Consider the following 12,501-nt stretch of genomic DNA (forward strand, 5'->3'; position numbering starts at 1 on the left):
GCAGTCCGCTCTCTGAGCAGTTTCATCTTTAATCTTCACTAACTTTCCCCACCTGGATACCACCCTAGTGAAGAACGGAACCGACCAGCAATTTAAAGGAACTCCTATCATGGAGATCGTACAAAAAGCTCGGGGAATGCTTTCCTCATCCAATACCGGCTCCAACCTTTCAAACCAGAAGGACAAAGCTTCCCATTTTCCTTCCATTGCTAACTTCTTCTCTTCCACCGATTGGAACACAACCAGGCACGCATTCTTAGCAAAGCCCCACCTAACAACCTTTACGTTGATGCCCTCGTTCCTTAACGCTTTCTGCACAACATGAAGTTCAAAAATATCTTTGAAGATACCAGTAAGAGACGATCTAAGCCAGACCCTATCCTCCACTGGGATGGAAACATCCTTAGTATTATTCATCTCCCTCGAATTAACATGAATACCCTCTTGCTCACCCTCTGGCTCTTTATACACCCCCACCACCGCCTCCTTGTAGGACCTCCCATCATGAAACTTATCCAGCATCTCCATCCTCCTCACCCTGTCATCTTGAGGAGGCAATCTTCTACCCATTCCCCCACTGATACCAGCACGATTAACTCCATCAGCCCTCCCATCTCTCTGTCTCTTCGACCCAGATATTTTCTCATATTTGGCTACAGCCACTAAAATCCTCCTCCCATCAATCAGGGCGTTGTTCATCTTATCCACTGCATTACACAGATCCTCCTTACTTGCAAAATGGACGAAAGCAAACGTGCTTACCTTATACTTCGGTCTATTATTGATAAACGGAATGAACACCTTAATAACCTTACCAAAATGACTAAAACGAGCCCATAAATCACTGCGACTCACTCTCCTGCTAAGATTATCAACGAACGCTGACCAAATAATTCCACCATGAACCTCTCTACGGTTGCCAAGACCCAAACTTTTGACGGACTCTCTCTCTCTCTCACTATTTCTCTCCATAGTTCTCTCACTATACATTATCTTATATGAGAATTGTTAGAAATCTTTCGAATGATTCAACTTCCTTTGGGCATTTTGTGTTGTGTTGATGATTTTCAGAAGAGTATTGTTGCAAAGTTTTGTGATTTCACTAAACATTTGTTGTGATGCATTATAGTTATATTAGTTTTTTTGTAATTGGTGATGATTTTTGCTTATACCAATTCCGCTCGTTCAACAGAATTGTCAGCTTCAAAATAGGAAAAAAAGAAATTTCAATGGAAAACAAGAAGTCCAGTTCGCCGGCAGGCTTCATTGATTCGACTGTAGTAAGTTATGATTTTCTCTATTTTTCTTACCTGCATGCTTTTGATTTTTTATCGTTTATCCAATTCTCACGTGTGTGTTTGTGTGTATATATATATTAGGTTCCAGGGGATGTGGTGCTTGACCTCTCCTCCATGACCAACCAGACCATCAAGATAGGTGGCGGTCTCCGTCAGGTCTGTCTGTTTTTCTCATGATCCCTGTATCTATTTTTTTGTCTGGTCTTTGAAATTTTTTTAATAGATGATAATGAAAAGTGGATGAATTTTTTTATTTATTTAGGATTGTGATGCTATTTCTGTGATGAAGGCTGGAACACTTAGATTCTCAAAACCAAATAAATATTGGGTTGAAAGTTCTCAAAAAAGGGTTAGCTCCATGCTTGTATAATTCCTTAATTATAGTGCTAATGAAAACATTTTTATTATTGTGCCCCCTATTTTCAGTATCACAGTTATGATTTCGTTGTTTCTTTATATAGTATGTGCCTTGCGTGGAAGATACTGTTCTTGGTATTGTGGTAGACTCTAAAGCAGATGTAAGTCCTATTTTAGTTGTTAACTAAATGTTGAATGCTTTGACAGTTCGCTTTTTCTTTGTATCGTATGAAGTTAAATACTTTAATTGCTCGCTTTGTCTTTTTAGTGCATGAAATATTTGTATTTGTATTATATTCTGATGGGTGGTGTATCAGGGGAGTGAAATCAATTTGGTTCTTCTCCTATGGAGTATTTGGTTGGGTAATATATATTATGCAAAGAAAATTCAGAGTTCTTTCTAGTTTTTCTTCTCCTCCTCCTGATTTTGTCTTTACAACCATGAAGAGTGGTTGGTGATGCTGTTCTGTGGTAAGGGCTAGCAAAAAGAGAGGGACCAACTGTCTTTAGGTATAACAGGATAAAGGAAAAATGAAAGTACAACTATGTTAATAGTGCCTTATTGTAATAATGTAATTTGCCTCTTTATTCTCTTCAACTGATGAGTGAAAAGCAAAAGAAGATTGCATGAAATTGTCATAGAGAAGTGTTTATGTAAATTGATAGAAACAAACTGGAAATTTTGGAGCTTATTCGCAAAGATCATATTGTAATCCCACAGATCCAGTATATGAAAATTTTGAGAGATCTTATGAGAATGTGTAAGTGATAACTGATTTTCAGTAGGACTTGGTATTAGGCTTTTGAAAAACAGTTAATCTCCACATAAGATGCTGCTTTTGCATGTACCTGGTTAAATTTGGTTTCTATTGCATAGTTTCGTTCCCTCCCTCCTGCTTCCAATCGACTTCAGTAGAAGGACAAGCATAGAGGGGAAAAGATGGCAAACGCCAATATCTATGTGCTTGTTATGCACCATGAGCAAACAGTTGATTCAGTGAGAAAAATCTCAATAAGGTTATTTGAGATATTTAGCTGAAAATGAGTATTTGGTATGGTAAACAATGAATTAGGGAGGACATAAAATTTGATTTAGTTTCTTGATAAAAATGGATCCAGATGTCACTTTCTAATGTTGCTGGTTTAAATGCCTACTGCCTAAAGGTTTGTCAATGGTACTCTCAAGTAGCCATATGAATTACCCATGCTCACTAGAGAACTGAACTTGAAGACTCTAGCATTGCCCCTTTTTTCAAAGACTATTGAAGCCTGAAAATTGAGAGACTATACTCAAGGTGAAGCACTGGTGATTCATTGTCAAGTTCTTATGAAGATTGCCTATCTAATAATGGTGACATAGCACCAGTAGCTTTCCTGTCTCTCTCAGAAGTTCTTTTGGCTAAATGCAAGGTTGGCTTTCATTTTCAGAGTTCGATAGCAGTCACCTGATTTTCTTTCATGTAACTAGGCTTGCATTTCCACCTCAATGGAAATATTTAATCAAACAAGAATCTATTTACTATTTTTTGACGAGGAGAGAATTTGACTACTGGTGCAACTGCTGTGGCATGGTGCCATTTAAACTGCTAGAACTTTATGACTGCCAGTGTTACCTTGTACAGTGGAACTTGTTTGGGTTTCACAATGAAAGAAGAAAGCAGAAAATCACATGGAGGAGGTTGTTTGACACTTGAACAATAGTATTCTGCATCTTGAAGTAACTAACACTGGCAAAAAAAATTGCTTTGAAACTAATTATATATTTTACCTTGTTTTAAATATGGTTGTCGACCATGTCCTTTCTAGTTGCAATGATCCACATTTTGATGAGTTGCTTAGAAATATTATTTTCCTTGTATTTCATAATTTTAAAAGCTACACCTGGTTTTCTGAAATGAAAATTACCTTTTTCTCATATTATTTTATTGTACATTTTTCCTTCCAGAATTTTCTGATTGACATCAAAGGACCTGCTTTGGCATTTTTGCCTGTGCTGGCATTTGAAGGGGGGACCAGGAGGAATATACCAAAGTTTGAGGTATGGATACTTTCATTTCATGTTTGTTGATTATTACAAGCCACTGCATTCCATCGAGATGTTCTTAGGCCATAGTAACTCATGGACACACATTAGTGGAATCTTTTCATAATTCAATCTTATTGTCAACGGGATTGTTTGGATTGTACCTTCTGGAGGAACATTATTTAATGAGGAAAACAAGCCCAGTTATCTTGTTTGACCTTGGACCTTCCGGACTCATGGTACATCATCACTGATTTATTGATGTTTGTGTAACTTTATCAAAAGTTTAGATGGCATAAATCAGAGTATCATAGAGTGATTATTTATGCAAATATCATATTTCAACTGAATTTCCTTTCTTTATGCATCAATTCACCAATGTGTAACTTGCCAAAAGTGTTCTTAGATTAATTCTCGCAATTCTTGAAGTTACAAACTAGCAATTGGTTTGTTTTCTGAATTTTGTGTGCACATGTATGCAATTATTAATGTGGTATCTTGTCTCAGTCACACATGTTTCTGTATAATTCTTTTCATTACAGGTTGGTACTCTTCTTTATCTTCGTGTTGTGAAGGCAAACTTTGGCATGAACCCTGAATTGTCCTGCACTGATGGTTAGTCAACATGCCCTTACATTTGCACAAATAGATGGCTTCTTTCCTTGTATCTGTCTTATTTTTGTAACCTTTAATGTCTGTTGTGTATAGTCAGTGGAAAAGCTGCTGAATTTGGCCCCCTCAAAGATGGATACATGTTTGAAATTTCAACTGGTTTATCAAGAAAGTGAGTCAGCTCTCTATGTTTATTTGAGATACTTGACTTTCTATTTTTATCATTGCCCGTCTTAGCTCTCTCACTTTTTGGTTTTACAGGCTGTTAAGTTCACCAACATGTCCGATTCTTGAGGCTCTTGGCAAGAAACTCTCCTTTGAAATAGCTATTGGCTTAAACGGTCGGGTTTGGGTATGATCTTTGAGTTAGTAATTTTTATTGCAGTTGGTTAAGCTGTATCTTGCCTTTTTCTTTTTAGCATGTTATGGTTCCTTTCCCTCATCAATTCAAAATTTCTGTAACGTTAAGACTGCTCTAATGTTGGTACTTTATTGAAGGTGAATGCTACCTCTCCAGACATCATTGTTATTGTTGCTAATGCAATCATGAAGTCAGAGTCTCTGAGCACAGCACAACAGATAATTATGGTGGAGCATTTGCTTAAGAACATTCAGTGATGAAGTTGGTTGAGAAGGTTCTATGGATAACTTGAGATCTATGGTGAATGGTCTGTCTTTGTCGAATCATTATGATCCGATTTTCGTTTATTTTATTGGCACTGGCATAAATCTCAAGTGTTTTTCCATGCAGCTATATGATTCGAGGGACATGCATACTCGTTGATCGTTGTGCTGTGACGGGCAAAGGATGAGAAGGTAAATGTCATTTGACCTTGTTCAGTAACACAATCACGAATGTAAAAGATTTGAGATGTTGGCATTTGGTTTATTTAGTATTCTTCTGCTGAGCATCTCATTTAGTTGGTGAATGATTAAACTTTAGTCGGTAGACATTAGTTTTGTAAGTTCAGTCTCTGTTCATTTATGAAAATACTCACAAGGGAAGGCTTTGCAAGATCGATGGCATGGGAGGCAGCTGCGGCTTATTCTTATTCTCTGGAACCTACGAATCTATGTACATGTAGAATCTATTGAGTGATTTCGATGGTAAAAGAGAATATTTTTCTTTGTAAAGATCCTACGTTCAAACAGTTGTGTTTGCAGGATGCGTTGTCAATTGTTGAGAAAGATTTTGAACATATACTACTTTATATCGATCCTATTCCAACAAAAAAAAGAAGATAATTTTAAGAATAAAATACTATTAAAGAAACTTTCATGGTTAAGCTATCACATGGTTTAAATAAATTGATGAACGAATGAACCATTGTTAAACTTTTGCACTCTTTTGAGATTCATGTTCAGATTGAGTTGGGTTAAGTATTTTCAGGTCATATTGGGTTTTAAGTGAAAAATTCGGACTCGATGATATAATGTTATAATTATTTCTTGTAAGTTTAAAGATAATTGTAATAATATATATACATAATTAAGTCCTTTTATCTATTAAATATAATATACATTGAAAATTCTACAATGCATGATTTTGTAGGGTAAAACTTTTAAAGGGTCATTAAACTATGTTAAAATAATTCTTTTGGACATTAAACTTTTAAAAATTACATAATATCTCATTTTACCTCTCAATTGTATTGTAAAAAGAATATCACATCTTTAAATATCATTAAAGAAATAATGTAACATGTTAAATTCTCATTCAAACTCTCAGTTGTAAACTAAATTTTATTTTGATATTTTTTAATTTGAAGTAATAATTCTAAAAAACATATTATATATATATTCACGATTAAATTTTAAAATTATAAAAGTACTTTTTTAAAATTATAACTTTATAATTAATCTTTTAATTCATAAAATTATAATTATTTTTCTAAAAAATATGAATTTATTAATTCACAAATTTTTATAATTTATTTTTATTTAATTGTAATTATATTTAAAAATTTATAATTTATAATTTTTGAGATCCAACAATTTCAGTTATGAAAATGAAATTATTATTTTTATTAAACAACGTGATTCAATTCTTAAACTTTTGTTTAATAGTTTAAAATATAAATTTTAAAAATATATTTATAATTTCAGAAATAAATTTTGAAAATCCATATATTTTAAAGAAAAATTAAAACTTTTGGTATTACTACTTAAAGTTATTGAAAAAGATCAAAAATAAAATTTTAATCGCAATGATGGAGCAAACAAGATATTTTTTATTAATTTAATATGTCACATTAACCTTTAATAATAATTAAGTGTAAATATTTTTTTAATGAAACTAAAATTTAATACTTATTTATAATTTTTTAAAAGCTTAATGACAAAAAATTTTATCATAATTGACTGATCCGATCTATACCTAATTAAATGAATAAGATAATCACAAAATCAAATATATAAAGAAGGAAATCATGTAAAATCAGTTTAGAGCAGTTATTTTTCATTCAAATTAACAATTCCATAACTCATTTTCATTGAAGGCTTCTTCTTCTTCTTCTTCTTCTTCTTCTTCTTCTTCTTCTTCTTCTTCTTCTTCTTCTTCTTCTTCTTCTTCTTCTTTACTATCAATACCTTTTGGAAGGGATTGGGCTTCGGCTTTGCTTATCTATATTTGATAACTTGGGCTGGATTTAGATTCGGGAAAATGTGGAACTGTCGGTGTCAGTCTTAGAATGCAATACAGAATACTCCGTCTTCTTCCTCCTTTTACTGATTTTGGCCTCGATTTAAGATCAACCCAGAATCCCAATTCCAAACATTTCTGCTTGTTTGAACACAACCCCTAAACTCGGAGATCAGAACAGGAATAGGTCCAGGGTGATCTAATACCCACCGATTTCTTTCAGTAAGAAATAAATCCAATCGTGAAATCTGAAAACAGAGCAGTGGCAGGGCTGAAGGTGGAAAAACAATGAGATCTCGGTCTCAGTTTCAGTCTCAAAAGAAATCCGCTATTCTCCCTCTTGTTTGTGCAGCTGCATTATTTTCTATTCTTATCTTCGGAATCTAGTCTTCTTTCTTCTCAGGTATTTCTTCTTCATTTATTGTTGTTTTCCGCCTTTATTACTTATTTCTATATATTGCTTAATTTTATTCTTGGTTTTCAGGTCCTGTTAACAAAAACACAGATCTTAATAAAGAACAAGTGCGAGTATCAGATCTCAATTCCCAGGAAGTCAGGATTTTATCGGAGTTTCAAACCAGAGTTCAACAATGCGTGGTTAGTTCTTTTCCTGTAATAGTTTTAAGCTTCTATTTATTTCCATTAGATTTTGTTTGCCATAAATTCAAGACAGAATATTTAAGTTCGGTACACCAATCTTCCTCTTCCTATCATTTTATTATCTACAACCATTATTTCTTTTGTTTTATCTTGGTTTCAACTATTTATCTTGTGCAACGTTAATTTACTCCATCTTTCTAATAGTTGAAACCTCATTTTGTATTTTTTTATGTGATCAAACCATCTAAACGACTTCAGTTCATCATATTCTTTGTGTCGTTTATCTCAACTGAATGCAAGTATCTTCTTTTATAATTGTGTGTCTCTTTTTTATCCTCCCCATTTAACCTAGTATCTAGGATAGGTCTTGCTTTCTTATATGTCTTAATGAAATGAACACCTAAAAATAGATGCTTATGTTGTATGGCAACACTTGCCCCTGGTCACCTTCCAGTCTATGCAACAAATCCTCCCTTCTTATCATAAATAATTTATTTGGCTGGCATTCCCTCCACTCTTACAGGTGATTACATGGAAGTCACTTTTCCTATACCAAATGTTCGCTAAAATCAAGTCATAAGATAAAAAGAAAAGCTAGGATGGTGTTCCCATCTTGTTTCTATTCCATGTTGCATAACATAGTGAATTAGTGATAGAAAAACTTGGATTAGTTTTGTTGAATCTAAATGTTTATTTTGTTGCGAATCATATGCGTTTGTGTTGATAATGGTTATATATTTTTTGTGGAAGTCTGAATTTACTGAACTTGAATTTGACGTAGGCGAATAGAGGACTTGGGCGCACTACACATATTATTGATCATTGCAAACTGATTCTTAAGTTTCCTGAAGGCACAGACAGCACTTGGGTTCGGTTCCCTTTCTTTTCTCTCAATAATGCACCCCCTCCCTCTTTTTTCTCTTCATTTTTGTTAAATGCCTTCTTCTGCTTATTGTTATGCCTCTATGATTGCAGTATAATGAGCAGTTTAAGATTTATGAACCATTGGAGTATAGTTATGATATTTGTGATGCCATTCTCTTGTGGGAACAGGTTAATGTACAATCCTTTTCCTTGGATATTTTTCCAACGAGGAGTTTTTTGTCCTATTGATGTTTTTATAAATGCAGTACCGTAACATCACAACAGTCTTGACTAGAGAATATCTAGATGTACGGCCAGACTGATGGTTGGACTATGCAGCAAAAAGGATTGCACAATTGTATGATTTTCTAGACACATATACGATGGCTTATATTTTCCAATTCTAAGATTTGGTTTTAAGCAAAATTGCTGTAATAATTGTCTTTTGGAATTATGTAAGCATGTCAACTGTGTTTGTTGTGGCTTGTAGGGGAGCTGCTAAATGCTACAATCGAACTCTTTGTGAAGAAAATTTTAATATGCTTCTACCAGCAAAACCCCCTTTCCATCCACGACAGTTTTGCACATTTGCAGTTGTTGGGAACTCAGGTGATCTCTTAAAGACTGTATTTTGGGAAGAAATTGATAGTCATAATGCTGTTATACGAGACAATGAAGCTACTGTCAATGAGGTTAATTGGAAATATAACACCCAAAGCGAGTTATCCAACTCTGATAACTTTCAATATCTTTGCATTGATTTAGTTTTCCTTTACACCGTCTCAAGGAACGCGATAGGTTACAAATGATTTGTCCTAGAAGCAATTAATTCTGCATGTATATGTGTGTGCATGCATGTCCTACTAGGATTTTAAACTCCCTTTTACTTTTCTTAAACTTATATGAATTAGTAGTAAATGCCACTCTGTTTTATCATCCTTATCTTTGTCACGAGGCTGCACGGCCTTTGGTTCATTGTTGTTCTGGCTCATGTTGATATTAGTCCATGTGACTCCTCATGTCTCTTATCACTCACTAAACAGAAATATGCCAAATATGTTGGTATTAAGAGGGATTTCTGCCTTGTGGTATGGGGTGCTGCTCGAAACATGGTTAAGATTCTCAAGGGATCTGGTGAGTGCCTTTGATGTTAATGTTGCTAATAAAGTCGAGGAACACTTATTTTGCTTGCTCTTATGGTGATTTTGGATCAGGTATTTGAAGGAGAATTTCATTTCAATCAAGGATGTCAAAAATTCAAAAATGAATTTACTTGTTTGGGTAGTATGGGGAATTTCAAATTTTATGAGGACTTTTGACAGGAGATTTGAGCATTTCAAATTCCCTATTGAAATTCTACCTAGAAGGGGTTTTTCAAATTCTTTCACATTATCCGACATGTCTCACCATAAAATATAAACCACTAAAAAATTAATATCATTTAGCTTGACTCTATAAATATATTTTTGTTAGTTATCTTTATATATTAATGATAAGTACACATTTTAACAAATCTAATGACACTTTCCATAGTCTAATAGACATTTTTTATTGTTTTTATCTTTATTCTTCTTTAATATTTCTTTCATTCCATGAAATTCCAATAACCTAAATTTCATTTTGAAGAAATATTTACCCAAACAAAATAATTACAAATGCTAGCATTCTGGAAATGCATTGGCTTCATTTAAAATTTCAAAATTCCCCTTCCAATTTCACTCTTATTTCGTTTCACTATCTACATTTGCAGGAAAGAGGGAAGTGCCTCTCTCTCTATCTGTTTTATGGACATATATTCTACTTGCCTGAAAATGTGTCCTATTGACTTCTTAATATGATGTTGGAACCTAGTGACATAATTGTTTTTTCCATGCAAATGATGAGGTACTTATAATCAAGAGTGTCACTCATAGGGGCTTTAATGATATGATAAAGGTGAGACTCATATCTCAAGTTAAAGTATTTTGTTGTTTCTATCACAGATGATTCCAAATCCTGTTTATCTCTTTCAAGGAATTGTTCTTCGCAGGGGTGCCAAAGGAACTGGAATGAAATCTATAGAGCTTGCACTTTCTATGTGCGATATTGTTGATATATATGGTTTCACTGTCGATCCAGGCTATACTGAATGGTCAGTTAATTCTTTTATTATTCTTTACTCATCTCTGTGGGTGCTCTCTCGTTGGACACTATTGACCCTCATCAAAGTTTATATAAAATTCACTTTCTTTTATATTGATTTCTCTACAATTGGTTTTAGGTTTGAGGCTGAAATCTATCAAAGATGGTATCATATACCAACATTTTTTAGTTCAAACGAAGAAGAATGCCTTTGATATCTAATTTGCATTTTGAAGAATGGAAGTCAAGAGCCTTGGTTTCAATAAGTTTTATATTAGTGGTTGGTTGTTGAAGATAAAACTTGACATTTAAATATTACAATTTACAAGTATGTGATAGAAAACAGTTGATATATTCTCCGACACTTAACTGAATCCTTACGATCTTGATGAATTGGAGAAGTTTTTCTTATGCATATGGAAATGGTATGCTTTCTGCTTTCCTCAATTTCTTGCTTATATTTCACAATGTTTTTTTTATAGGACAAGGTACTTCTCGACACCAAGGAAAGGGCATAATCCGCTTCAAGGAAGAGCATACTATCAACTGCTAGAGTGCCTTGGTGTATGATACTTGCACCCTGCAAAAGACTCGGGGTTTTTAATTCCAATTTTATCCTATAGATCAACATTCATGGTTCCCCCTCCCCCTGCTTTCTAGGTTATTAGGATCCATTCTCCCATGAGAGCCAAGAGGGAGCAGGACTGGTCAGATGTACCTTGTAGAGAAATGATAAGCAGAGCTCATGCTGCTGCTTTGCACTTAAAAAGGGGTCCAGCAGCCGAGGGACAGTTTGAGGTAATGTGGACCCAGACAAAAGTGGTCCTTTTTCAGGATCTTCAGACATGAGTGATGTGAGGAAACACTCGAACTACAGCAAATGGGAAACCATGCCTTTTGAGAGCATAAGAAAGGAAGCAAAAGATCATTATAAGCAGATGGAAGGCATTTCTATGTACAAAATAGAAGATCTAGTATGCGTGAGGCATTCCCCAAAATCTGAGGGCTAAGAAATGTTACAGGTTGCTGCCCTTGCGTATTCGTTTTCGTGGTACGATAGAAGATACCAGTCCTCGTCACCGACAAATCAGCAGTGAGACGATGACCGTCTGTGATTTTGACTTTGGCAAAGTGTTGTACTTTACTCCCATGCTTCCGATGTGGAAGAAGCTATAGAAGACACTTTGCTCAGTGTGGTCGGTCACGAACTACGATTACTTGCTATAGATTTTTGTTTTTACCAACTTCTCTGAATATATCAATAGAGGGCAGCATGGATATCTGCAATGTTTGAAATTCGAATCTAAATATTTTTATGTTTCATCGTGCCTGTGGCTTTCCCCTTCATATCTAATTAGAATATAATACGTACTTAATTGTGTTTGAATTTATATCCTATCGAATACTACAAGCATGCTCTATCCATATTTTTTTATTGAATTTGATTCAGTTCGGTATTCAAACTTATAAATTATTAACCTTCTAAATTGTTCGATTTTCTATTTAGGGTAAATTACATAAATGGTCAGCGAATTTTTGAAACTTGTAATACAATCACTGAATTGTCTGTGACGTTGCCTCCCGATAACAATACAAGTGGGACTGTTTTTACCAATTTGGTGGTGGTGGAAGAAGTTCTCGCTTCAGTGAACTCATATAAAAAACTACTTGGTGTAAAGGATAACATTTGTAAAAAGATCATACTGAAAAACCTTCACACCATTGATATCTCCAACCTACAGCCAGATGTATAGAAACGTAGCACACACAAAAACTGAAAGAGAGCATTTAGGAGTAGAAATGGACCCTTGCTAACCTCTGTTGGAATACGTATTGGTTCTGTCGTAACCGGTTTTCGTCCGGGCACGAATTTTTACTTGGCGGAAAAAGTGATGTGAATAAATGTTTTTAAAATGATTTGGGAGTCGCCATCGACCTTTTCGGTCAGGTAGGTCGAATACCTAAAAATTATCTTTTAAAAGAGC

The 12,501-nt window shown here is 34.5% G+C and overlaps 1 protein-coding gene and 1 pseudogene across 2 annotated transcripts; both read left to right on the forward strand.

Moving 5' to 3' along the window:
• The first annotated feature begins 1,166 nt into the window (after nt 1-1,166).
• LOC120124963 (putative exosome complex component rrp40) lies at nt 1,167-5,365 on the forward strand. 2 transcript variants are annotated; one of them, XR_005516322.1, is made up of 10 exons: nt 1,167-1,280; nt 1,380-1,454; nt 1,561-1,647; nt 1,760-1,816; nt 3,601-3,693; nt 4,221-4,293; nt 4,387-4,462; nt 4,552-4,642; nt 4,789-4,958; nt 5,042-5,365. XR_005516322.1 is itself a non-coding variant. In XM_039143506.1 (10 exons), exons 1-9 carry the CDS (start codon nt 1,230-1,232, stop codon nt 4,906-4,908), a joined length of 723 nt encoding a protein of 240 aa, XP_038999437.1. In that variant the 5' UTR covers nt 1,167-1,229; the 3' UTR covers nt 4,909-4,951; nt 5,042-5,365. The 2 variants fall into 2 exon arrangements, 1 of the variants encoding a protein (XP_038999437.1); XM_039143506.1 differs by having other exon boundaries at nt 4,789-4,951.
• Nucleotides 5,366-6,845: 1,480 nt separating this feature from the next.
• LOC120124975 lies at nt 6,846-11,808 on the forward strand (annotated as a pseudogene).
• Nucleotides 11,809-12,501: the final 693 nt, after the last annotated feature.

The sequence above is a fragment of the Hibiscus syriacus genome, unplaced genomic scaffold, assembly GCF_006381635.1.
Source record: "Hibiscus syriacus cultivar Baekdansim isolate YM2019G1 unplaced genomic scaffold, ASM638163v2 tig00110429_pilon, whole genome shotgun sequence".
Lineage (NCBI taxonomy): Eukaryota > Viridiplantae > Streptophyta > Magnoliopsida > Malvales > Malvaceae > Hibiscus > Hibiscus syriacus.

What these genes read in the sequence shown, in the direction of transcription:
- LOC120124963 (XM_039143506.1), top strand. Translation starts at nt 1,230, where the DNA reads ATGGAAAACAAGAAGTCCAGTTCGCCGGCAGGCTTCATTGATTCGACT. An exon ending in GCTTCATTGATTCGACTGTA is followed by an intron (nt 1,281 to 1,379) that starts GTAAGTTATGAT and finishes TATATATATTAG; the next exon opens with GTTCCAGGGGATGTGGTGCT. An exon ending in GCTTAAACGGTCGGGTTTGG is followed by an intron (nt 4,643 to 4,788) that starts GTATGATCTTTG and finishes ACTTTATTGAAG; the next exon opens with GTGAATGCTACCTCTCCAGA.